This window comes from Pelodiscus sinensis, chromosome 9, assembly GCF_049634645.1.
Source record: "Pelodiscus sinensis isolate JC-2024 chromosome 9, ASM4963464v1, whole genome shotgun sequence".
In the NCBI taxonomy this organism is placed as follows: domain Eukaryota; kingdom Metazoa; phylum Chordata; order Testudines; family Trionychidae; genus Pelodiscus; species Pelodiscus sinensis.
Window position 1 is genome coordinate 34,366,491 of NC_134719.1, and position 24,850 is coordinate 34,391,340.

At 42.4% G+C, this 24,850-nt stretch overlaps 1 protein-coding gene across 5 annotated transcripts in view; it reads left to right on the forward strand.

The window, feature by feature from the left end:
- Positions 1–24,850, forward strand: part of RPAP2 (RNA polymerase II associated protein 2) — a 68,886-nt gene that overhangs the window by 16,493 nt on the left and 27,543 nt on the right. For 4 of the 5 annotated variants that reach the window (XM_075936530.1, XM_075936529.1, XM_075936532.1 and 1 more), the window contains exons 7-11: positions 2,969–3,004; positions 4,128–5,085; positions 6,979–7,073; positions 8,306–8,386; positions 24,659–24,727. In XM_075936530.1, the coding sequence (XP_075792645.1) occupies positions 2,969–3,004; positions 4,128–5,085; positions 6,979–7,073; positions 8,306–8,386; positions 24,659–24,727 (1,239 nt within the window). Of the gene's footprint in view, positions 1–2,968; positions 3,005–4,127; positions 5,086–6,978; positions 7,074–8,305; positions 8,387–10,099; positions 14,544–24,658; positions 24,728–24,850 lie in introns of those variants that run through there. The other variant, XM_075936531.1, reaches the window with a different exon arrangement.

The following is a 24,850-nucleotide window of genomic DNA, read 5'->3' on the forward strand; positions in this document are numbered from 1 at the left end:
AAACATGTAAAGAATGTTTTTTTTTAAATCTTTTCAAGAGCAGAAAAATTTATCCCATTTTAAACCTGCAAATGGAGTATTTTGGGTGATACTACAGTATAAAAATGTTTTTGAAATATTATATAGTCATCTTGAATTTTCAGACTTAAACCATTGAAATGAATGGTACGGTTCACATCCATCAGAGCTGTTGTTTCGGACTATCTGTGGTCTGCATTGGTTTTCACCTGGTTCATGTTTAGAAAGTTTCCTTGCAATTATAGGGGCAAGAAACAATTTTAAAATTAGTTTGGATATTTATTTATTTTAAAGTCCCAATAGAAACTTTTTGGAGGGCGGAGATCTATTGAATACTTAAACCGACAAGAATTTCCAGGGGATCTTTCTAAAATCAGCATTCATTTTGGTTATATCTACATTAGGCAATTATTTTGAATTTACTAAGTTCAACTTCAGGGCACCTGATTTTACAAATTCCAAGTTCTGTGTCCTCACTATGGGGAAGATTTGAACATAGCTAGAGATAGAGTGTTCACATTAATGGACTCTGTCTCGGACTCAGACCCCAAGGAAGTACTTTGGGGAGCTGTGGGAGGCTTTCTGGAGGCCAATTAGTTCAAGTTAGCGGCACCAGAGCATCAACACTAACGTTATTTTGGACTTACAAGTTCGAGAATAGTAGTGTTACTCCTCATGAAAAGCAGGACTACAGAGTTTGAATTCCGCAGCCCCTTATTCCAGAATAACAGGCTTGATAGTGTGGATGCATTGGATCAAATTTTGCACCTCATCTGTGTGCAGCCCCCAACTGATTCTTCTGTGGGTCAGCAGCACCCCACGCAAAAAAGGTTCCCCGCTCCTGCATTAGATAACCAATCATGGGGAGTAAATTCAGATTAAGGTCCTAGTGTAGACCAGGCCTTAGATTTATAATAAAAATATGTATGTTAAATATTGTATATGTTGATTGCAAAACTTTATTTTAAAACTGCTATTGGTTAGAATAAAACACAAGATGGTTTAAAAATGAGTTTTAAGGAAGTGCCTTAAATGACTGCTTAAATGATACCTTAAATAATTGCTTGTTGGAGCAGCTGGTTCTGGAATCCACAAGGAGAAAGGCAATTCTTGATTGAGTCCTAAGTGGAGTCCAGGATCTGGTCCAAGGGGTAAATATAACTGGACTGCTTGGAAATAGTGACCATAATGTAATAAAATGTAATATCTCTGTGGTGGGAAAAACACCTCAGTAGACCAACACTGTGGCATGTAATTTCAGAAAGGGGAACTATACAAAATGAGGAGGTTAGTTAAACAGAAATTAAAGGGTAAAATAACAAAAGTAAAATCCCTGCAAGCTGCATGGAAACTTTTCAAAGACACCATAATAGAGGCCCAACTTACTGTGTTTTTTAATTTGGAGTGTACCTGTAAGAGAACCAAAAAAGTGAAACCGTGGCTTAACAACCAAGTAAAGGAAGCAGTGAGAGATAAAAAGGCATTGTTTAAAAAAGCGGAAGTTAAATCCTTGTGAGGAAAACAGAAAGGAACAGAACTTCTGTCAATTAAGTGTAAAAATATAATAAGGAAAACCAAAAAGGACTTCTTCACAAAATATACACTCAACCTGTGGAACTCCCTGCTAAAGGATACTGTGAAGGCCAAGACTGTAACTGGGTTCAAAAAAGAATAAATTCATGGAGGTTAGGTCCATTAATAGCTATTAGCCAGTATGGGTAGGAATGATGTCCCTAGCCTCTGTCGTAGGCTGGGACTGGGTGACGGGAGAGGGATTGTGTGAAGATTCCCTGTTCTGTTCACTCCCTCTGAAGCATCTGGTATTGGCCACTGTCGGCAGACAGGATACTGGGCTAGGTGGACCTTTAGTCTGACCTAGTATGACCATTTTTATGCCATAAAAACTTCCTCAAATCACGATTGTGGAAATCCTATTCAGAGTTGCTAATGGTAGGTTCCTGTTACTCACCTGAATGAAATTTCTTATGCATGTATTTAGTCCTCTTTACGTTCTATGGGACTATTCAGAAGACTAATGTTACTTCCTCACATAAGTGTTTGCAGAGTTCAGCTCTAATGCCGTAACAGTGATCTCAAACCTTTTTAAGCACAAGGTCACTTTTTTAAATTTAAGTGCAATCCAGGATCTACCTCACATCCAAATACCCTTGCCCTGCCTCCTTTGTGCCCCTTCTCAAAGACCCCACCCCTGCTCGCTCTTTCCTCCCTCACTGCCCCATCCTTTCTCCCTTTCATCAAGCAGGGGCGGAGGGTTGGAGTGCAGACTCTGGTCTTGGGTTAAGGGATTTGGAGTTGCTCTGATCTGAGCCTGGGGCAGGGAGTTGGGGTGAAGGAGGAGGTTCAGGGTACAGGTTTTGTAAGGGACTTTGGGTCGGGGGGCGCTTAGGGATTGGGATGCAAGAGGAGGTTTATGACTGGAGCAGGGATTCAGGATGAAGGCTCGAGCTGGACACTGCTTACCACAGGTGATGCAGTAGGGCTAAGGCAAACTCATCCCTGCTCTTGTTAGCTCTCAAAAGGAGCCAGCAAACTCCCTCCATCTCAGGCCATGTTGTATCCCCTTCAATCTGTGGAGATAGACTACAGGGTGGAAGAGGCACCCTGACGTCAGCGTCCCCTCCTCTTCCTTCCCTGCCCAGTAAGTGGGGGAAGGCAGGGGTAGCTCCAAGGCAAAGGGCAGGAGATGTGCGGGGTGGGGCAGCTGAAGTGCCAGCATTTGACAGCCTCTTGGCCAAACCAGTCAAGATCACCTGCTAGAGGCTCCAAAATCTACTAGTAGATCCCGATCGACTGGTTGGTGACCACTGCAGTACAGAATAGCTCCAGTTCAATTTTCATTATCAGTTGTTGGAAAACTTCAAAAAAGATGTTTCAAAAACACTTCTGACATTCCTTTTATTAAATTCTTAATCTTTTTCTTTTTTTGCAGACCACCAGACATAGAACTGCTGAAAAAAGGACAAAGGTACAGTTGAATCAATGATTCTTTCATTTCATATATTCAGAGTTGGAAACGTTAATAGTAGACCAGGTGAAAGGAAAGTCTTTGATTTCCTGTGTTGCTGTTTTATATAAGGTACCATTATTGCAGACTACACACAGAATATTTGCCTTGTTCAGCTTTCCTTTGTGATGCTAAAGAGAATATTTGATCTGTATGATTTAGTGTACAGCTGCTCATAGCCTATAGCTCTTAATTGAACCTGTTGAAACCTGACACAAATATAATGTTTGTACTCTGCATATTTTGTACCATTGATTCTTCATAAGCTAAATGATACCAATTATATGTGGTGAAAGCTAGACTAAGCTACGTCTTAGTATAAAACATTTATATCTGCAAAATATCCAACAACTCTTTGTTTGCTTCCACCTCTTTGTCAGTTCTGTAAATTGTGATTTTTTTTCATGTTTTCCTCTACAGAATTTGGCCATTAGGGGGCAAAATTTGCATACTCCTGCAAAAACAAATAATCGACTAGCCCCTCTTTCTTGATCAGCACACTGTATTTTATTCATGTAATGGAAAAATGTCCTAAGATGCCTGTGTGCACTCTAGAATTTTAAGGTGTAAAATTTGGCAGTGTAAGTCTGACCTTTTGCTGTTTTTTCTTCTAAATTGTGTCAAAGCAAATATATTTTGTTTTTTCTTTTTCCTCCTTAGCCCTTGTTTTCGAAATAAGATGTCCACTGTATAATATCTGTCATAGTCTATTGATTACTAAACACTACAGCTCTTTAAATTTGAAAAAAATGTTCTTAGCAAACAAATCTTATGTAGATCCCTTATTAAGGGTCTAATTATTATATGTTAAGTGAAATAATACACCTTTGCTAGAACAAAATTAATTCATTTTTTAAATATATGCTAATTAGGGATGTAAACTGGTTAAACTATGTGAAGCAGCCCGCAGTGCAAACACAGGAGGGGGGGGCTGCACTGGCCCAGCCACATACCATTAACCAGTTACCTCTAGGCATGTACCTGTTTACATCCCTAATGCTAATCCAAATTGTTCAATTTGCAAAAGCTATTTCAACCGAAGTCTGTCCTGTATTTTAATGACAGTCAGTTTCTTCTGTTACAGTGGCCAGTCTGGGGAAGAAGTAAAACTTCATGATGAAGTCATTAAAGTCTCAGATATTGAAAATCCTAAGACATCAACAAGCCAATGTGACTCTGGTTCCCATGGTACATACAGTGACAGCAGTAGTGATACTGAGCAAGAATTTGTTTCCTCTATTCTACCAGGAAGCCAATTAAATGTAACCACTCAGGTGCAACCATTGCACAAAAAGAATATACTCACAAACAAACATGGTCAGAATATAAATTCCATGCATAGAGATGGAGACCATAGGGTGATAAATGTCACCAAACAATTAAGTGAGTGCAAATTAGATATCAAGGAAAAAAAGAGTATTAGTCCTGTTAGCATTCAAAATAAAGTAACTGACATTTCTTCAGACACTATAATGTCTGCAAATTTAGAAAATACAGAAAACTGTGATAATAGCTGTAGTGGTTCACAAGTAGTTTTGCTAGGTGTGAGCAAAAAGGGGGCAGAACAACTGAAAAAAATACTTGCTAAATCAAAACATATCAAACCTGAATTGAATGCACCGATTGATTCTCTTGCTGCTACACGTAATTTGTTGGATGTGCTTAAGCAGACTTTTATTGAATGGAGGACTGAAGAAACTTTAAAATTTCTCTGTGGTTCCAATTATACTGCTCTACACTTACTGGAACACACATCAGCTGTTAAATGTGAGAGAGAAGAACTTGATGAGGATGACTTAGAAACAGCAGATGACTTTTATGATGATGCAGCTGTTGCAAGGGAATCTAAACTCAGTTTGAACCAGTCTTTGCCTTTTGGGGGCTTAGGTGCAATAGCTAAACCTTTGCCTAGCTATGGAAAGCTAAAAGAAGAAACAGAACTATTAGGACTAAGAGTAAAGGAATTCTATAAAGGAAAGTGCCTCTTGGCTGAAGAAGCAACAACACAGGTGAAAGAAGTGGAGCATCCTAGCAGTGTTAAAGTAAGTATCCTGGAAAACTGGGGTGTTAAATCTGCTATTTAAAAATACTGTTGTAAGCTGTTGAGTTTCATATGTTTATACAGTACTTAATTTAGTGGGGTACTGATGTACATGGCCTCTAGGTGCTACCAAAACATGAATGTTGATAATAGTTTATATAATAAAATTTCAGCATTGTCATCTTCTGTATTAGACACCTCTTTTATTTAGACCAACTTCTGTTGGTGAGAGAGACTTTCTGTTTAGCCACAGAGAGCTCTTCTTCAGGTCTAGGGAAGGTAAACCAATCATCACAATTAATTCCATAGTGGAACAGATTGTTAGGCATAAGTAGTTAGCACATATTCTATGGGGCTGTTCCAGGCAGAGTGGCCCATTGAAACCTCTGCTGTCATAGGACAAAAGACAAGGGTTAGTATGTTACTGATTGTTGTAATATCCACCGTAAATCCAGTGTCTCTATTGAATCCATGGTTTTTAGTGTCTAGCAGAGTTATGAATTTAACATCCCAGGCTCACCAGTGTGAAACAGTGGAAACCACTACAAGCATGGCTGAAAGCTTTTTTTCTCTAGAATATCACCAGTTTGTCATCACTTGGATTTGCCATCTGTTCCCATATGTACTGTTAAATGGAGGCACACGACTTTATGAATTATTCCTGTGTGACAGAACAGGCTTTCAGCAAGTAATAACAACAATGGTTAAGGATGGTCCGCTCCTGAGCAATTGCCTAGGTTTTGGCTGGCTCATGTAATTAATTCTCATGTTCATTTTCAGTAGCTTCTTGTCAAATTACAGAATACCCTGGGCTAGTCAGCTGCTTGTGTGCTTTAACTTAAAGCACAGAAAGGAAGCATTGCTAAACTGAACTAATGTAAGAATGTTAAAGATTAGATTAATATAATCTGGCCATTGTATAAATGCATAGAGGGAAGAAAGAGTGGAAGAAGGTGGATGAGGTGGATGGTTCTGTCTGCATGAGGGCCAGACAGAACCAACATCCCTGCTCTGAGTCCTGGAGCAACTGCTTCCCTCTGAATCTCCTTTAGGATCACAGAGATTTCCTTTTATATTTCAAGGAACCATATAGCTTTGAGAACTTTCTAGGTATGAAGGCTGCATGTCACACAGCTGTGCGTTTCTTCCTGTCTGTCTTCTGGTAGGAGGATTTATAGGCACCAAGAAATGCATAATATATGAGGTTTCTCCTTTTCCAAGTCCAATTGGCCAGCTCTAAACATCCGGTTCCTTTTGTCTCCATCATATGGAGACACTATTCTGGCTAATTGGGTTACACATTTTGTGTTTATGTACATATTTCTGAGTTTCTTTAACTTTTAGGAAGTTATCTATGTGAGAAGGCGTAATTTTATGAACACTTATTTTCATTAAATAAAGTTACTATAGTGTGCTTAAAATGAAAGCGGTTATCTGTCTTAGGTAATATCACTATAGGTCTCCTCCCCCCATTAGTTTTAAGATACCCCTCATAATAGCTTCTGAAGAAAGGAACAAAATTAATTAGTAATATAGGCAGGCTTGGCTTAACATGGAAGTCCTCAAAAGTAAGCACATTATTTTTAAGGCCCAATTTAAATAGCAGTTCAGTTTTTCAGAAGCTCATACAATTCCTAACCACTCTTGTCCAACTACAGCTTCCACTATTCTGAAGCCAGATGTTTATTTAGAAAATCTAGCCCTTTAGGTTTGGAGTCCCTGTTACTTTCAAGTATGTAAATACTTGTGCCATTTTTTTTCTGTTTAGAAACAAACAAAATTTAACCATAGGGAAAACACACATCAATAATTAGCCACAATATTGCTTTGATGTATTGACTTTAAAATTCAGATTTCTACCATGTTTTTATTATGTTTTGGTATTGTAATATAGGATGACCAGCAGGGTGATCCCATTCTTCCACTTGTAGATTCTCATGCCCAAAAGCAGATTCGAAAGCAGATTGTACTGGAAAAATTGAGAAAAGTGTGAGTATCCCTCTTACTCTTTAAGTGCTTCTGTCTAAATTAAATCTCCAGCTCAAATTAGCACAGAACGTGGGTGTCCCGCTCATTAATCAGTGCTTCATATTAGGCATGTAATAGCTTTTAAGCCGACTCCCCCAGCGCTGGCTCCTGCTTCCCCCCGCTTGCTGCCTCTCTCTGATAGAGGGGGAGAGGAGCGACTAGTCGAGTCACTAGTTGACTACATCCCTAATCTGTATTGCTGAGGCAAGCTACCTTCTCCCAGATCCCCCACCTATTTTTTTAAAGGTTCCACTAGCATTTACCACTCCATCTCATGTATTTTAGTAGAAGCGACAGACATAAAAATTGATCAGAAGTGTGTGAACAAAATTGATTAATATTAACCAGTGATCCTAAGAGAATTTCCTGGTGTTTCTGACAGAGTTAATGTCATTACAGCTACCAAAAATGTCATTTGAAGCGGTATTATTACATAATAAATCCATGGTCTCATTTTCTCATAAGTTTCTCACATTTGTGTCAAACCTTCTCTTACTTGTAGCAAAAGGTGAATATTGTCTTTGTGCTCTGTATGTGATATGGGCTTTCAGCTACTAATATGCCTCTATAATATTAAATCTCCTAGGTATGTTATCTGCACCTTGATGCTAATTTAGTTGTGTAGTTTCCTTTAACTACTGCTGTTGAACTCAAATAAAATTACGTGGGTAGGAATATTACTCACTTAGCAACGAAATCAATTAAATAGATGTGAGCTGGGTGCTAATTTTTTAAGGGGAGTACAAATACCATTTCTCTCTTAAGTAGGTACATTTTGAGTGTGTGTGTTCTCTTCTCTGTGGAGACTTAAGAACATTTAAATTATTTCACTTCCAAAGAAATCTAAATATTGCAAATTTGAAAAAGTTTTGATACTTACAATTGCAGTCATCCATATTGTAAGCCTAATTGCTTTTGTAAGAATGACTTACCATAACTGAGATTTGAAGCTAATTAATAACGTAACTTGCTAAGCAGCGAATATATCCATAGTCTAATCCTATTATGCTCTTCTACAATAGCTACTGTAAAATGCAGTGATATTACAGTAATGTCTATGTGGCTGGACTAATGTCAATACATATCTTTCTAGTGATTTCAGTGAGCTTTGGATAATGCCCTATTTGAGGAGCAAATGGTTGCATAAAGAAAGAAAAAAACTTTAAAATAACCTAATATCCTTTTGTTTCCAGATTGCCTGCAGTTTTGGGCCCTCTTCAGATTACACTGGGTGATGTTTACACGGAGCTGAAAAACCTTGTCAAAACTTTCAGGTAAGTGTTGGTCTTTTCAGGGCTTTGTGCTGAATGAGTAAATAACATCTAATGTAGACCCTCATGGACTTGAATCAAAGGAATCCCAGTGAAGATTTGCCCTGCTTCTTTAGTAGGTCAATGTGTGTTACATCAGGTTTCCTGTGGACTGGCAAGGCAGCCCCATCCCTTCCTTGCTCCACTGACTGTGCTCAGGTCACTATGAGTATTTATATATTTTTAAGAACTAGGCCAATGGTCTCAGGAGGATGACAGTGAGTCCTTTAGAGATACTACTGCCCTGTCATCTCCTGTTAAACATGGGCTTTTGAAATCTGTCACTTCGTCGGTGCACCCTACAGCAGGGCAAATGAGGTTATGGGGTGTGATTAATGTTGGTTGCTGCCAGCTCCCTGAGCAGAGAGGAAAGTCAAGCTTGGCCCACTCTGCTCCTGATTGCAAGAGAGAGGCTAGAGGACAGAGCTAAGAACCATGTTAATTCCCTACCACGGAGCCAGTGATCCTTAATATCTCCTTATGGCCTCAGTGAACCTGACTCTCAGGAGCATGCGGAAGATGGCAGTAGAGACACCAAAAAGGGGGGCAGTAATGTTTCTAAATGCCTCTTTGTTCCTCTTCACTGACACAATACAGACCCAACACAGGCTCCATGCCCTTGAACACCAGCAAGAAGAGGGAATGGTAGCACTTGCTTATTGTGAGTGACTTAGCCATGTTTCAGGATATTGACTTTTGGAGTTATCTTTGCTGTTGGCCATTCAGTGCGACACAAGAATTTTAACAAATACTTTCTTGTAGCATTTATATTAGCAAAGGAATAATTGCTTAGTGAGTAGATTGTCAGTTCCATTTGAACCCTTAATTTTGGCTAAAATGTTCAAAAAATAAGTTTAAATTAAAAAGCTGGTAGTTGTAGAGACTGAACTTTTTTTTATGGTGATGAAGGTGGTATATAGGGTTTTATTTTTTTCGTTTAATTTCTATAATTGCTAGTTTTTAAAAAGAAATCCTGATTAATGCCATACTTTCTTTTGGCAAGTGTGCTTAGGGAAGAGCTGCTTTTCATATATGCTAGAGTTGCAGAAGTGTATCCCAAAAACATGGCATGCAAATGCTCTAGGTTTACAGAAATGTAGAATTTTTAGTCTGCCTGTAATGCTAAATTCATAAGACTCCCATCAGCCTGGCTGAAGTCATTGGATTGCTGAAATGGGCATGGATTCTGGTGTACTACAACCATGTGCCTTTGTAATAGACGCATCACAGTACAGGTTGAATCTTTCTAGTCCAGCACCTTGGGGACCTGACTGGTGCCGAATCAGAGAATTTGCCAAAGCATCGGAGGTCATTGTCTAGCAGCATGACCAACACTTCCATTGCTTACTGGGCTCTTAGAAGACCTTCAGGAGTCAATTAGAGCTAGAGAACTAGGACTGGTGGCTATAAACAAACTTTATAGTACTGCGGGGAAACTTGACAACACCCATGATAAGTGGACATCCAGTTAACTAAAATCATGCCACACCAGGGATGTTGCCAGACCAGAGAGTGCCGGACTAGAGAGGTTCAACCTGTGTTTGGAATTTGTCATTGTTGCTAAGAACAAGATTATAAAAAACAAGATGCATAATGTGGGCCAAATTGTCTACTTTAGTTACCCATAGAATAAATTCAAGTAAGCCTACATTCATTTTTCCTTCCTACTGCTTCTAGCAAGAAGAAACAAATCACTGGGTCTTTTCTCCATTCATACCTGGACTTTTGCTGCAGCAGTGGCTGGTCACAAATACTGCCTCATGGACATGAGGATAAAACCATGCATTGGACTCCAATTCTGTGATCACTTGTATGACCAGACTTAACTTTACTCACATGAGTAATCTCACTGATTCAACAACATACAAGGGATAGTTAAACAATTTGCTGAAGTACTTGGAAGATTCAGGTTTTTAAAGTATCACTTGATATGTTATGGGGATTAAAATGCTGAATAAAAGAATAAGTGGGCATCTCTGATAAATATAAGTTCTTATGCTTTCTGCACTGGAAGTACTTCAGTCTGAAAAACTGCTGGAGGTCCATTATGGAGGATAAAACGCATGGTCATAATGTGGGAGAGTTTAGCTAAAGGAGGGTAAAAGAAAACGTGAACTGAGCAACAGCTATTTTCTGCTCCATTGGTTTTTAAAGAAACACTTGCAGTTCAGCCTCTTTTGAGCAGCATTTTGTTCAATCACCACTGCTGAAAAGCGCTCTAAAGAGTTCTCTGGAGACATTTCAGATGTTTATAGTTCTTCCCAAGCAAAGTCCCTCAGTGTCTGCAAGCCTTTGTTATGAAAACTGAGATGTCAAATAACTCTCCAGAGTCTGTCAGGGCACTTTGTTAAAGTCCAAGAGGAAATGTAGTTATTTACATAGAAATCTAGGTTGAATGATTAAGGGAGTAAAATAAAGGGACCTGATGGGAGAGGTAATATCTTCTATTGAACCAATTCTCATAAAACTGATATAAATACTTTTTCATCCAATGCACAATCAGCTCATAGAATTCATTGTCCCGAGTTACCACCAAAAACAAGAGCTTAGCAGGATTTTTTTAAAATTATCGGAAAATTTATACAGATAATGAGACTGTCTAGAATTGTTATAGTATGGAAACAAAATAGGCATTTGGATATAAACATTTATGCTCTTCAGCACATAAGCCAGTCCCTATCGGAGGTAGGAAGAAACTTTTCCAAGGGCATGTTATCCAGTAACTGCCTATTGGAGTTTTCTTGTACCTTCATCTGAATTACCTGCACCTGGCCACATTTTGAAACGGTGTACTGGATCTGATTCAGTATGGCAACTCCTATGTTTCTTGGCAGTTAATCTGTAACCATTTCCTTTCAAGGTGACCACCTAACTCTCAGCGTAAGGGGAGGCAGTACATTCTGTCCCTGGGATAAGCTAGCCCTGGTATTGTTTAAAAGAGCGTCCTTTCTGAAAATTCTGGATTGTTGTCTGAACCAAGTTTTGGCCCAAAAGCATGGTGAATGTGCTTGAATCTCATCTCCCATTTGTTGTACCCTACTCCTGTTAAGAGGCAAGGATCAAGCATTATACCATTTCTTGCCAGAGGTGTATCTGATCATTAATGACTCAGGCAGATGACCCTGATTTAATAAAAAAAAATGTACCAAAGTAACATGATAGATGATTGGCATTTTGATGCTAAAATAAGGTTCCCAAACTCCTGGCCAGTGGGTCATTTATGGGCCAAAACATATTTGCAGTCCAGACTGGGAAACCTGGCAGCTAAGGGCAGGGCAGGCAGGGGCAAACCCATTTCCCCAAGCCCCACTCCTTCCTGCCAGTGCCCCACTCCCCATGGCACCCCATCCCCGGAGGGACCCAACCTTGGTAATGTGGGTCTGGTGCAGTGTGATAGCGGTGGTCGCCGCTTGCTTCTCTCCCTCCCATGGCAGCAGGAACCAGAGGGAAGCCACTTGCTGGGGGAAGGCCCAACCACTGATGCCGCCCCACACCAGGGCCCGTAGTAATCCCTGAGGCCGAGTCCCTTGCGCAGAGAAGGGTGCATTTACTCTAGTTGGGTTATTGTGCCATATGGGGGAAGTGGTGATGGCAGGAAGGGTTGGGGCCTGGAGGATCACACCTCCCTGGGCCATCATGTCTCCTGGGCCAGATTGTGAATATGTTTTAGGGATGTGAATGGTTAACTGGTAGGGGCTGAAGCAGCTCTGCACCTCCACCCATGGGTCCCAGCCACAGACAGGGGCTGCTCTGGCCAGCTGGAACAGCTGTTGTCTGTAGCAGGGGGGCTGCTCCAGACTAGCCCCCTGCTCTCCCTGCCTATTTCTGCTTTAATCAGTTAACCAGTTAAAACATAACGTTTAACTGGTTAACCAGTTAAACAGGATTTTACATCCTTAATATTCTCTGGCCCATAGATTGCCTGTGAGCCAGGAGTTTGAGATCCTGTGCTAAAAGATATGATTTCCTGTACACCATCTCCTTTCCTTGTATTTTTTGTTTAACCCAATTGTTATCTAAAGTTTGGGCTTCTTTATTGCTCCTCGAACTTCCCAGACCAAAATTAGCTTTTTCTCTGAGTAATTGTCTCTGTGGCTACTCTTTGTTTCAGATGTGCATGTGTGCTTCTGATCAGAGACTTTTGGTAGGAGTGTTGCTGTGGTCCATGCATGTGTGTTGTATGTTCTTGTGTTCTAATTTGAAGATGGATAAGGCAGGCTGGGCCTGCCACTGCTCTGCTTATATCTCAACTGCTCATGGCATGAGACAGGACTCTACAGTATCTATGAATTAATACGGACTCCTAGTCCTAGCTAACTTTCTTCACTTTAACTTGAAGGTTTTGTTTTATTTTTTAACCTGCCTTGCTCACTTTTTGTGTGTTCTTTTCTTCCCTTTTCCCTGCCCTTTTTATTTTTGTTTTTCACCAAAGTCAGGGTTCTAAAACTGTTAGACCTGTAGAAGGTCTTTTTCCCCCTCAGCATTGGTCACTCCAGCTATCTTCACATCTGGTGGAGGGACACATACTGTCGAAGCACAAGATCGTCATCGGATTTGAAAGCGGACACAGGAATCAAATGGAGGCTAGACTTAAGTTGCTTCCCATGGTACATTTTGTGCAATATTCTTCCAACTGAGGGCCCCCCAACATCAGGGACAGCCAACCAAAGTTCGCCTTCAACTTCTATGGCTGTGTCTATGGCGTAGGAACCATGAGACTGCTCCAGAGACTAGCTCAGAGGCTTCAAAAATTCAAGACCTTAGTCTGTTAATAGTCATTAAAGAAAGGGGTTACTTTGCCTCAGAAATTGAGATATTTCGTCCCTAACCTTCCTGTACTAAGATTCCTGCATCAACTAAAAAGAATTCTACTGCTACTTGCACTGAAAACTTTCTTGGTATGCAGCCCTATTTGGTACTGATGGAAGTACCTGGCTCATAACCATCCAAGCAAAAGAGCTCTGCCACTTCAAAGAAATTAGCACTGGCACCAGCTGCCCCAGTCCCTGCCCCTCCAGCAGGTCACATACCAATCATGAACCTTTGCTATCTTCGGTTCTGGTAGCTTCAGATACAACATCCTCAGTTCTACAGTGTCTTGCCTCCTCTGTACTGAGCAAACACCTGTTCCTAAAGACTCTCCTACTCTCTGAGGAGCCCCAGTCTTCCCTTCTGATGATACCAAAGGAAATCATAGGGGCCTACCGTCTTCTCCAGAGCACTCTCTGGTACCACTGAGACCAGATCCTGCCTTCAATAGAGGGAAACACTTCTCTTCTGACTCCAGAAATCAAAGGGTTCCATCATCTGCCTGGTAAGCTCTCCCTCCTCAGAAGTCTGTTCTGAAATATTTTCATCAGGATCCAGGCATATGTAAGCCCCTAAACATCCCTCTTGGTATGACCATCCTTGGGGTCCTCAACCGTTTCCATTTGACCCATCAGAAGGGTTCTTCTGGAATCCCTGAGCCATATATGGGAAGGCCAGTACTACAGAGTGCATACTATACTTCTATAGGAGAGAGAGCTGCCTGCTTCACAGGACCATTCTCAGTTTACCTTTTGTCAGGAGGAACCCTTTGGGGAGCAAAAGCAAAGGGCTGATTGGGAAGCTGCATCATCCCCTGATAAACCTCCTTTCTCTCCATATGGAGCTGTAATGCTGCCTGTTCCCTCTCCTATGCAGACAACTTCAGATATTTTCATGAAAAGGATAGTTGAGTCTCTGCAAATCCCTCTGGACGAGGGTAAATTTGTGAGGAAAGCCATCTTGAACAAAGCCTATCAATTGCTAATTTTAGACTTTCAGATGCATGTTTTCACTTTTATTTGCTTGTTACCCTTTCTAATTTTATTCCTTGTACTTGGTGTCACTTAACCTATGTCTTATTGTTAATAAATGTGTTTTATTTATACTATTCACCAGCTCAGTGCTGTGTTTGCAGAGAAGGGTGCATTTACTCTAGGGCTGTGTCCAGACTCAAGGGTTTTTTCGAAAAAAGTAGCCTTTTTTCGAAAAAACTTCACCTGCGTCTAGACTACAGCTGCGTTCTTTCGAAATTAAATCGAAAGAACGTGGCTTTTCTTTTGACGGCGGAAAACCTCATTTCACGAGGAAGAACGCCTTTTTTCGAAAGTGCTCTTTCGAAAAAAGGCGTTCTTGAATGCAAACAGGGCTTTTTCGAAAGAGAGCATCCAGACTGCCTGGGTGCTTTCTTTCAAAAAAGTGGCTTGCTTTTTCGAAAGTACTGCTTGCAGTCTAGACACTCTTTTTCGAAAGAGGCTTTTTCGAAAGTATCTTTCGAAAAAGCCTCTTTACGTCTAGACTGCAAGTCTCTTTCGAGCCTAGTTGGGTTATTGTGCTTTTGTGTCTCTAACAAACATTATTTCTCTGAACTTCCCAGGTGGGGGCTGGATATTGCAGAGCACACGGTTTTGGGAAAACTTGGATCTAGGAGTATGTTGGGATCACCTGGTTGGTTGTAACCAAAGCTGGTGGAAGGCAGAGTGCAGCTGTGAGGCTGGGGCCAGAGCTGCTGAACCAGGGCTGGCTGCATAGCACCCAAACTCTCAAGGTCTGACATGCTTGCTTGTTGCTGACTGAGCATCCCAGGCTGGGAGCTACAGTACTAAAGCACTGTGAGGCACTCCGTGTTACAGGGTGACAGGTGACATAATCCCTTAGTGATCTGGATTGCATCCCAATCCTCATGACAGCCATGTATCTGGTTACAGCCCTTTTTTGTACAAAAAATAAAAACATGTATTAACTATTACTCAAATTTTATGGAAAGTACCAGTGTCACTTTATTCAGTGCAGGCAGTCTCACCATCTTGGGATTGATTTTTGATTGTGTGTCATATTTACATAGGTGAACATACTACAGTAAACTGCTTCAGCAGCATATAGGGGTTTATGTTCTAATGTCTCTCAAATTTCACTTCAGCCTCCAGATGTAAATGAAATTATAAAAGGCCACTATACATCTACATTAACCAGGACATTCAGTTATCTGTCTTTTTAACCCTAAAGTGCACAACCCTAGGGTGAAAGCTAGTCTACACATTCTGAGTGTTAGAACACTAGTATTCTCCCCAGAAAGAACTAGATCCTTCAGAGTCTCTCCTAGATTCTTTATTTCCTTTGTAGACAGAATGAGCGGAATTTCTGTTACTACCCAAAGACTGTCCATGGGGGTTTCTGGATGCATTGTGTTCTGTTATAAACTCTCTACAGTATATCCTTCCTTAAAGGTGACAGCCCATTCTACTAGAGCACAGTTTACTCTGTGGCTTTGCTCAAAAATGCCTCCATCGAAGACAGCCCCCTGATCATCCAGTTACTCCTTTTCCCAGGAGTGAAAATGTGTAAAACATACAGGGATTTTTTGCAAAAGATCAATAAATAGTGAAAACTAAAGACTGTAGCACAAAAGCTGTATATGTTTCCAATTGTGATGCAGTGTGACTTGAGTGTGACTGTTCTCCAATCTGGGCTAAAGAAGTCTTCTCAACACCAACCCCAGTAGTCTGGGCACTGCAGGAGTCCCACCTGTAGTGGAACTCTCATAGAGACAGTTACCGAAAGAAGGAGAAGTTACTTACTTCAGCAGTAACTTGAGTTCTACAAAATATTTTGTCCCTATAAGTGCTCCATCTTCCTTCTTCTTAATTTGGACTCCCAGCATTAGGCCAGATTTCATAGTGGTGAAGGAACTGGTGCAGCGGTGAATCCATATGCCTTATCTGCCCTCAGATCAAAGCACAGGGTGTACAGAATGCAAGCACAGATCATGTGGCCACTGCTAACAAAAATCTCTGATCTGAGGCACATAGGTACACACTGATACCTGAAATGGAGTCTCTGTAGCAGGGGTAGGCAAAAAAAAAGTCCACAAGCCGGATCCTGCCCTCCAGGCTGGTTGATCCGACCCATGGCCACCCTACCACTCCCCTACACCCAAACTAATCAAGTCGTGGGGATGGGGAAGTACATGAAGTCGTCTCCCCCTGCCAGGCGGGTATGACACCTAGGGTGAACCATCAGCTGAAGCAGCTGGCAGTTCATTCTAGGCTCCGCGCACCCCTAGCAAAGTGGAGACGCGGGCAGAGGTTTCACATGCTCCCCTGACCCAACCCTGATTGACCTGGGGCCTAGAAAAGTGCACAAAGTCTTCTCCCACCCTGCAAGGGGTGCGCATACTACATGAAGCAAACCTGCTTCAGTACTGTCTGGGGTTTGACACCAGACAAGGCATCAGAACGACAACTTGAAATCTTTTAAGATCTTGGATGCATCCTCTTAGTTCCTAGTCATCTATACCTACTTGCGTTAAGCAAGCTTGCTGTAGTTTCTGTCTATAAAAATCTTGTAGGACTTTGTCATACTTTTTAATACAAAATTAGAATTCTGCAAACCCAAATAGTAGGCTTAAACTTTTACTTTAAAAAAAAAATTTTTCCCCCCTGACCCAGGTTCCCTCTTAGCCAGTGGTCTCCAACCTTTTGGGACTGCTGGGCACCTGGGGGCGGGGCCGTGCATGTGCCTGGGGCTGTGCATGTGCCGGGCGCCTGGGGCACAAGAATGGCTTGGGCTGGCCCTGATCACTCAGCGGGCGCACATAAATGTCCCGGCGGGCGCCATGGCGCCCACAGGCACCACGTTGGTGACCACTGCTCTAAACTGTGCAATAGCACAGCCCCACAGCTGCTTAATGAGCCCTACCCAGTCGGCTTAGGACTCATACATGTTGCTGCCTGGCTTGGTGAGGAACACTTCTCCCTCAGCAACAGCAGCAGCTCCCTGCTGAGGACCGAACAGTGAGTCTCTCCCAGTGCGTAGGGACACGTTGGGAGAGACTCACTATTCTGTCCTTAGCAAGGAGCTGTTGCAGAGGGAGAAGTGCTCAGATTAACCTGTTAGGCAGCTCCTTGCGCAAGTTTGGAGACCCTTGCTGGATGGGGCTCATTAAGCAGCTGTGGGGCTGTGCTGCCATGCAACTTAGAGGGAACCTTGCCCATGACATATGTTTTGAGAAATAATTGGACTGGTATTTTTCTCCTCTCTCTTGTAGATTGTTTTGAAGTAGCAGCTTTGGCTAAAGATAAGACAAAGGATTAGTATACCAGTTTTAGTGAGGACTTGTACTTGATTTTTTTTTTTTTTAAGTTTTAGTCTTCAGAAGCCCTGGTGTTGTCACACAACTTGTTTTTTTAAAAGGATTGTCCTTTCACTGCTCATATTTTTTAAGGCTTCACAGCTATAGGTTGCATGTTTTAGTCTGATCATCCTAAAATGGCTTTAATACAGTTGTACAAGCGCTGTATTAACAAAAGGTTACTAGTTGTGGAGTCTTGACCACTCTTCCAATCCAGTAACAGTAGTGCATCAAGAGATCTGTATTACTGCATCCAGCAGATTATCTATGTCTTCTGACTACCTCTTCTGTAAATAGCATATTGATGGCAATGACTAGTGTTGAGACCTTGCCAATCAATACTGACATTGAATAAGAGTTAATTGACACAAATAACTACATCTCTTAGTTTGTGTACAAGAATGACGCCTTCTTGTGTGCTAATCAATAATGGTTCCTTGTAGAGCACTGAAAAAAAAGCTGCTTTCTCTGTTTGACAGCGTTTTCCCAGATGATTTAGAGCTGTCTTTTCCATTGTCTCTCATCAGAGCAGATTAACTGGAATGTTACATATGAATTGCCTGTCAAAATGATTCCATCAGGCATTTCTTAGTAGTTTTTATCAATGTCATCAGTATTGAGTTCAAGACCTTAAGTCCTTGTTTTGTCTCATATTCTCTGAGCAGAAAAGAGTAACAGTTTAGCACATTTTAACTTTTTGTTCCTAGACACTGTCTTTATCAATTTCACATAGTAATCAGTACATGTTGATATGTTTAAGAGTTCAGATAATCCATGTTATTTAACTGAAAATACTGGTTATATTACATGCTATGGCTATTTCCTTTGTGCTTAATTTTATTATAGGACAGGAAGGAAATAATACAGTAAAACATAGGAAGGAAATAATACAGATGGAGATGCACTGCTTCAGTAGTTATGGCTGATACTTACAAAATTGGTATTCAAACCATAATCACGTACTTACTTTGGAAGAATCGCACAGATTCCTGAGCGATAGGGAGAAATGACACTGTATTAGTTTTTTTCCTACAAAAGAAATTCCCTGTTTCTACTGCCTGCTCAGGCAGATAAAGAAATATGAAGTTTTTATATATACAGAGTGGTTTTTGCTAAATATGAATAGAAAAGGGTTAGGTTTACAAACCCATAACCATAGGTACTTGTGATGCCAAGAATGCGGAGGTGGTTAGTTGAAATTAATTGCTGTGCTAAGAAAATAAAGCAGGAAAGGGAAGCAGTGAGGTTGTCTTGTTAGACTTATTAGTCAGATGAGAGAATCTATTGAAACCAGGCTAAACAATGTTTATGGATTGCACTGGATGTATGTGTTTGTTTGTGTGTGATTATTTTGAACCACTGTATTAGCTGTTGTTTTCTGGAATTTTACACAAACTTAGCAGATAACAAGATGGGCACCTTATACATGATGAAGTGTCAAATGCTTGGATCTTTCAATTTATTTTTTTGTTAAATCTAAATTCTTCTTTTGGGGAGTGGGATCATTTCCTTACAGGGGAAAAAAGGATAACTTTAGAGCTCAAACTGTTATTTTGGTCAGATAGTGATAAAAACAAGTGGTATATATTTCTGATTTAAAAGTGACTATCTCTGTAATTTAACCTTATTGCTTGGGAAATGATTTATGAAATTATATGGTTTGTGACGTTCTGCTAATGTAGTAGCTATCCTAGTATGTAATGCATTTGTAACACCAATAGTACTATGTCCTGCTGCTGAAACCAGTTTCGATAATTGCCCAGAAGTCTATAGTTTGTGATTTTTGTAACCAGTTAGAAGCATGGTGACATTTTAATCAGTTACAAATAATACAGTTTAGTCTCTGTCGCACAGCAGATTTTATTGTCACAACAGTGGACATTTTGAGAAAATCTCTAGACAGTTATTTCATACTGCCTCTGCTGGGTAAAGGCTGCATGGATGTCATGCACACAGCATAGGAACAGCAATCTGGAGCAATGAACTTTGGGGTAATCTTAGCATACAAAACTGGCAGGGCTGGCTGGGAGAGATGAGGGAGGGTTGGGGATAGCGGGGCTGGCCAGGGGAGATCAGGGGGGCGGGTAGACCGGCTGGAGGGAAGCAGGTCTGTCCGGGAAGGGATCGGGGGGAGTGGAGCTGACCGGAGAAGATCAGGAGAAGGGTGAGGGGAGAACCGGCCAGCGGGAAGCAGAGCTGGTCGAGAGCAACAGGGCTGGCTGGGGGAGATCGGTTGAGGGGGACCGGCTGACAGGAAGCGGGGCTGGCAGGGGAGGGGGAATGGAGGGGGAGAGAACCGGCTGGCGGGACTGACCCAGGCGCACGCAGATTCCGGGACTCAGCCCGTCCCGCGCACAGTCCCTGTGAAGCACGAGCGAGTCTGGCCCCAGGAATTCTCCCCTTCCCCCCATGTAGTTGCTTACTGCCTGGCTGGTAGACATAGTCACGCAGCATGAGCGTGTCTGCCAGCCAGGCAGTACGCAACTGCATACTGATACTCCTAATAATAATAAAACTTACCTAATTAGAAAATACTGGACATTTTGTGTGTCCGGTATTATCTTAACTTTTTTCTGGACAGAACCCTCAAATACTGGACTGTCCAGTTCAAAACCGGACACCTGGCAACCCTATATGCTGATCACCGAGGCACTCAAGGCCTAGAATTGCAGTTTGTCATTTTTTGGATAAATGTGCTTCCTGTGGAAAGAAACATTCTGGTCTGTGCCTCAGAGTTGACAGTCTGATGACATTGTCCCATACGCTTTCTATCTCTCATGCAATATTTTTTCCCACCCCAGCAGCTGCTATATTACCCACAGTTATTAAAATTCTGTGAGCTCCCAAAAAGAGACCAACAACAGACATTGGTGTCTATCAATTCCTATATATTTGTCTGTGGGAGTGACTTACTGAGCTACTACTTCAACAACCAGCCATTAGCATTGCCAGTGTAACTGTTGGTGAATGTTAGTTGTGATGGTGGCCAAGAAAGAAAACCCAACTTGTGATACAGATTCCAAGTTGAGATTGTAGGCCTTGCAATTTAGAAAAAAAATTACCTTGTCTTGTAAAACATGTTTGATACAAAAATCAATGAGATGTAAGAAACATGGACCTAAGGACTAGATTATGCTGATGCTCAAATTGATGTAGCTTATGTCACCCAGAAGATGGAAAACAATCCCATACAGTCCCAGACAGTGTAGCTTACATCACCCTAATGCAGTGTTTATACCGAGCTACGTTGGCTGGAGGTGCTTTCCCACCAATTTACCTTTCGCCACTTAAGAAGGTGGAGTACTAAAGGAGCACTCTCCCATGGAACCACTGTTGCATTGATCACAGTGGGCACCAATTTAGTGTGTAGTGTCCCTAAGGGTATGTCTACACTACAAAGTTAATTCGAACTAACGGACATTAGTTCGAATTAACTTTGATAGGCGCTACACTAGCACTCCGCTAGTTCGAACTTAATTCGAACTAGCGGAGCGCTTAGTTCGAACTAGGTAAACCTCATTCTACGAGGACTAAGCCTAGTTCGAACTTACTAGTTCGAATTAAGAGGTGTGTAGCCCCTTAATTCGAACTAGTGGGAGGCTAGCCCTCCCCAGCTTTCCCTGGTGGCCACTCTGGCCAACACCAGGGAAACTCTATTGCCCCCCTCCTGGCCCCGGACCCCTTAAAGGGGCACGGGCTGGCTACGATGCCCGTGCCAGGTGCAAGCCTGCAAGCACCCAGCTAGCAGACCCTGCACCTGGCACAGCTCGAGCCAGCCACCCGATGCCCCCCAACCCTCCCCCTCTTCCCGGGACCAGGCTGGCGGCTCCCGGGAGCTTGCCCGGGACCGCAAGAGGCGGGTACCCGCCTGGTCTAGTGCGGGCATCGTGGACCTCGTCCATGACCTCCGCACTAGGCACAGGAAAGTGGCCGTCTAGGGCAGGAGAGCTGCTAGCCTGGCCACCCAGGAGCAGGTGTGCATGAAAATCAAGGTGGTCCACTGAGACCCCCGACCCTGAGCTCTGAGCTTACAATGGCCGTACTGGGTCAGACCAAAGGTCCATCTAGCCCAATAGCCTGTCTGCCGACAGCGGCCAACCCTAGGGACCCTGGAGGGGATGGACTGAAGACAGTGACCAAGCCATTTGTCTCTTGCCATCCCTCTCCAGCCTTCCACAAACTTTGGGCAGGGACACCACTCCTACCCCCTGGCTAATACCACTCCATGGACCCAACCTCCATAACTTTATCTCACGTCCCTTTAAACTCTGTTCTAGTTCTAGCCTTCACAGCCTCCTGCAGCAAGGAGTTCCACAGGTTGACTCTGCTTTGTGAAGAACAACTTTCTGTTACTAGTTTGAAGCCTGCTACCCATTCCTTTCCTTTGGTGTCCTCTAGTCCTTCTTTATGGGAACTAATGAAGAACTTTTCTTGATGCACCCTCTCCACCCCACTCATGCTTGTATAGACCTCTATCCTATCCCCCCTCAGTCTCCTCTTTTCTAAACTGAAAAGTCCCAGTCTCTTTAGCCTCTCTTCATATGGGACCTCTTCCAAACCTCTGATCATTGTAGTTGCCCTCCCCTCTCCCACCTCCTTTTCCCAGTCTCCCCGAGTTTTGTTCAGTTAAGAGAGATTCTATTTTTGACCACACGTTTTCTTTATTTTGTACATCAGGAAGGGGGGCTAGGGAAGGGTAAGTGGAAGGAGGTGAGGGAGGAATGGGGTATGAGCCCCTGATGGGGAGGACTGGGCTGGCTCTGCGGGCTTCTGGGGGTGGAAGCTCTCTTGCAGCCCCCCAATTGCCCTCTCTCCCCAGATGGCAGCCTGGGGCAAGTGCAGCCGGTCTGATGGCCGAGTGCTGTGATGTGCCCAGTGTGGGCACTCAGGGCACTGCAAGACAGGACTGCTTTGCAAGCGGGGCACCCCTGAGAACTGTCTGTCCGGGGTGGGGGTCGGGTCCCTTTAAGCACAGCCCTCGGCTAGCCTGAGGCAGCAGCTCCACGCTCTAAGTCCTCATCTGATGCCCTGCCGGTACTGCTTCCGGCCATTCTTAACCCCGGTTCAGGGTCCACTTAATGTGGACATGCTAGTTCGAATTAGCAAAACGCTAATTTGAACTAGTTTTTTAGTCTGGATGCGTTAGTTCGAATTAGCTTAGTTCAAATTAACTAATTCGAACTAAGTTAGTTCGAATTAGCGCTGTAGTGTAGACATACCCTAAGAGTGCTGTTGTTCAGATTCTCTGTTTAGAGTAGAGCACTATTTTATGCAATACATACTTTAGCGTCTGGCACCAGAAAGAGAAGGGCATCATTTTGGCTCAAGGGTAGTTAGTTTACAGGGCACAGGAATAGTCTTCTGGCTTGGGTTAGCAGGCAGAGAACATATTTTACTCCTTCCACCGATGTGAAAGGCTTCAGCCTATAGCCAGCAAGTTGATGCCCTTTGGGCATCTAAACTAATGATACTTGGGCATACTAGACTAATGATATCACTAGCCATACCTGGTCAGACCAAAGGTCCATCTAACCCAGTATCCTGTCTCTGGACAGTGGCCAATGCCAGATGCCCCAGAGGAAGTGACAGAACAAGGAATTATCAAGTAATCCCTCTCCTGTCACCTATTCCCAGCCCCCTGCCCAAAGTATAACCAACCCCAACTAAACCATCCCAGCCAGGACTTAGTCAAGCCAGGACTTAAATACCTCTAGGGATGGAGATTCCACCACCTCCTTGGTAACCCATTCCAGTGCTTCACCACCCTCCTCGTGAAATCATTTTTCCTAATATCCAACCTTGACCTCCCCCACTATAACTTAAGACCATTGCTCCTTGTTCTGCCATCCATCACCACTGAAAAGAGCCTCTCTCCATCCTCTTTGGAACCCCCCCTTCAAGAAGTTGAAGGCTGATATCAAATTTCCTCTCACTCTTCTCTTCTGCAGACAAAATAAGCCCAGTTCCCTCAGCTTCTCTCCCATAGGTCATGTGCTCCAGGCCCCTAATCATTTTGGTTGCCCTCTGTTGGGCCCTCTCCAATGCGTCTACATCCTTTCTATATTTGGGAACCCCAGAACTAAACGCATTACTCCAGATGTGGCCTCACCAGTGTAAAATAAAGAAGAATAATTATTTCTCTAGATCTGCTGGAAATGCTCCTCCTAATACACCCTAAAATGCCATTAGTCTTCATGGCTACAAGGACACAGTGTTGACTCATATCTAGCTTCTCATCCGCTGTAATCCCCAGGTCCTTTTCTGCTGAACTGCTGCTTAGCTAGTTGGTTCCCAGCCTGTAACAATGCTTGGGATTCTTCCATCCCAACCTCATCAGATGCCGTTTGGCCCAATCCTCCAGTTTGTCTAGGTCACTCTGGACCCTATCCCTACCCTCCAGCTTATCTAACTCTCCCCCTAACTTAGTGTCATCCACAGGAAGCCGGGTGCGTGGCTCGGCTGGGCTGCATGCAGGGAGGGGAACCTAGTGCACAACCTGAGCTGCCTGGGGAGAGCCAGGAAGCCTGGTGAGTGGCAGGGCAGAGAGCAAGGCCAGAAATGACCTCCCCTGGTCTGGCAAAATTCCTGATCCAAGATCAGTCAAGTCTCAAGGGTGACAGACCAGGGAGGGCCAACCCGTATTACAACAGAGGAAAAAAGGCGTGTTAATAGTATCTGTGAAAAGCTCAAATAAGAGAGTCTTGAAAACCAAAAATTTTAAAATAACTAGGTATTGTGGAATATTGGTAATAATATAACGAACCAGATTCTGTTATTAGCTACTCCATTGTAACTCTGGAGAAATTCAACAGCCTTACTCTGCTTTAACACTGCTGTAATGGGAACCAAAACCTGATTTCTTTGTGGGTGTCTATAATTAGGAAGGAGATTGGAAAATCTTTTTTTAAAGATACTTGAACAATAAAAAACTTGCACACAGTTCTCAGGTCACAGTGATTCTCAAAATCTGGCCTTAAAATTCAGCTCCTTATTCTTGCTTAAACTTAAATTTCAACTATTCTGATCTTATTTGTGTTCTAAAAAATACCATTTTTGATATTTCCCTTATTGTTTTTTAGGTTAACAAATACAAATATTATTCACAAAATGCCGGAATGGACCCTCATTGCTGTTGTGTTGTTATCAGCGTAAGTACCAAAATTATTCTAAATACCATATGACATTTATCAAGAGTAGCCTTTTTTTAAGAATTAGAAAAATTATATAAAACATGAGTGTTTTTCTTTAAATCTGATTACAAATTATGTTAG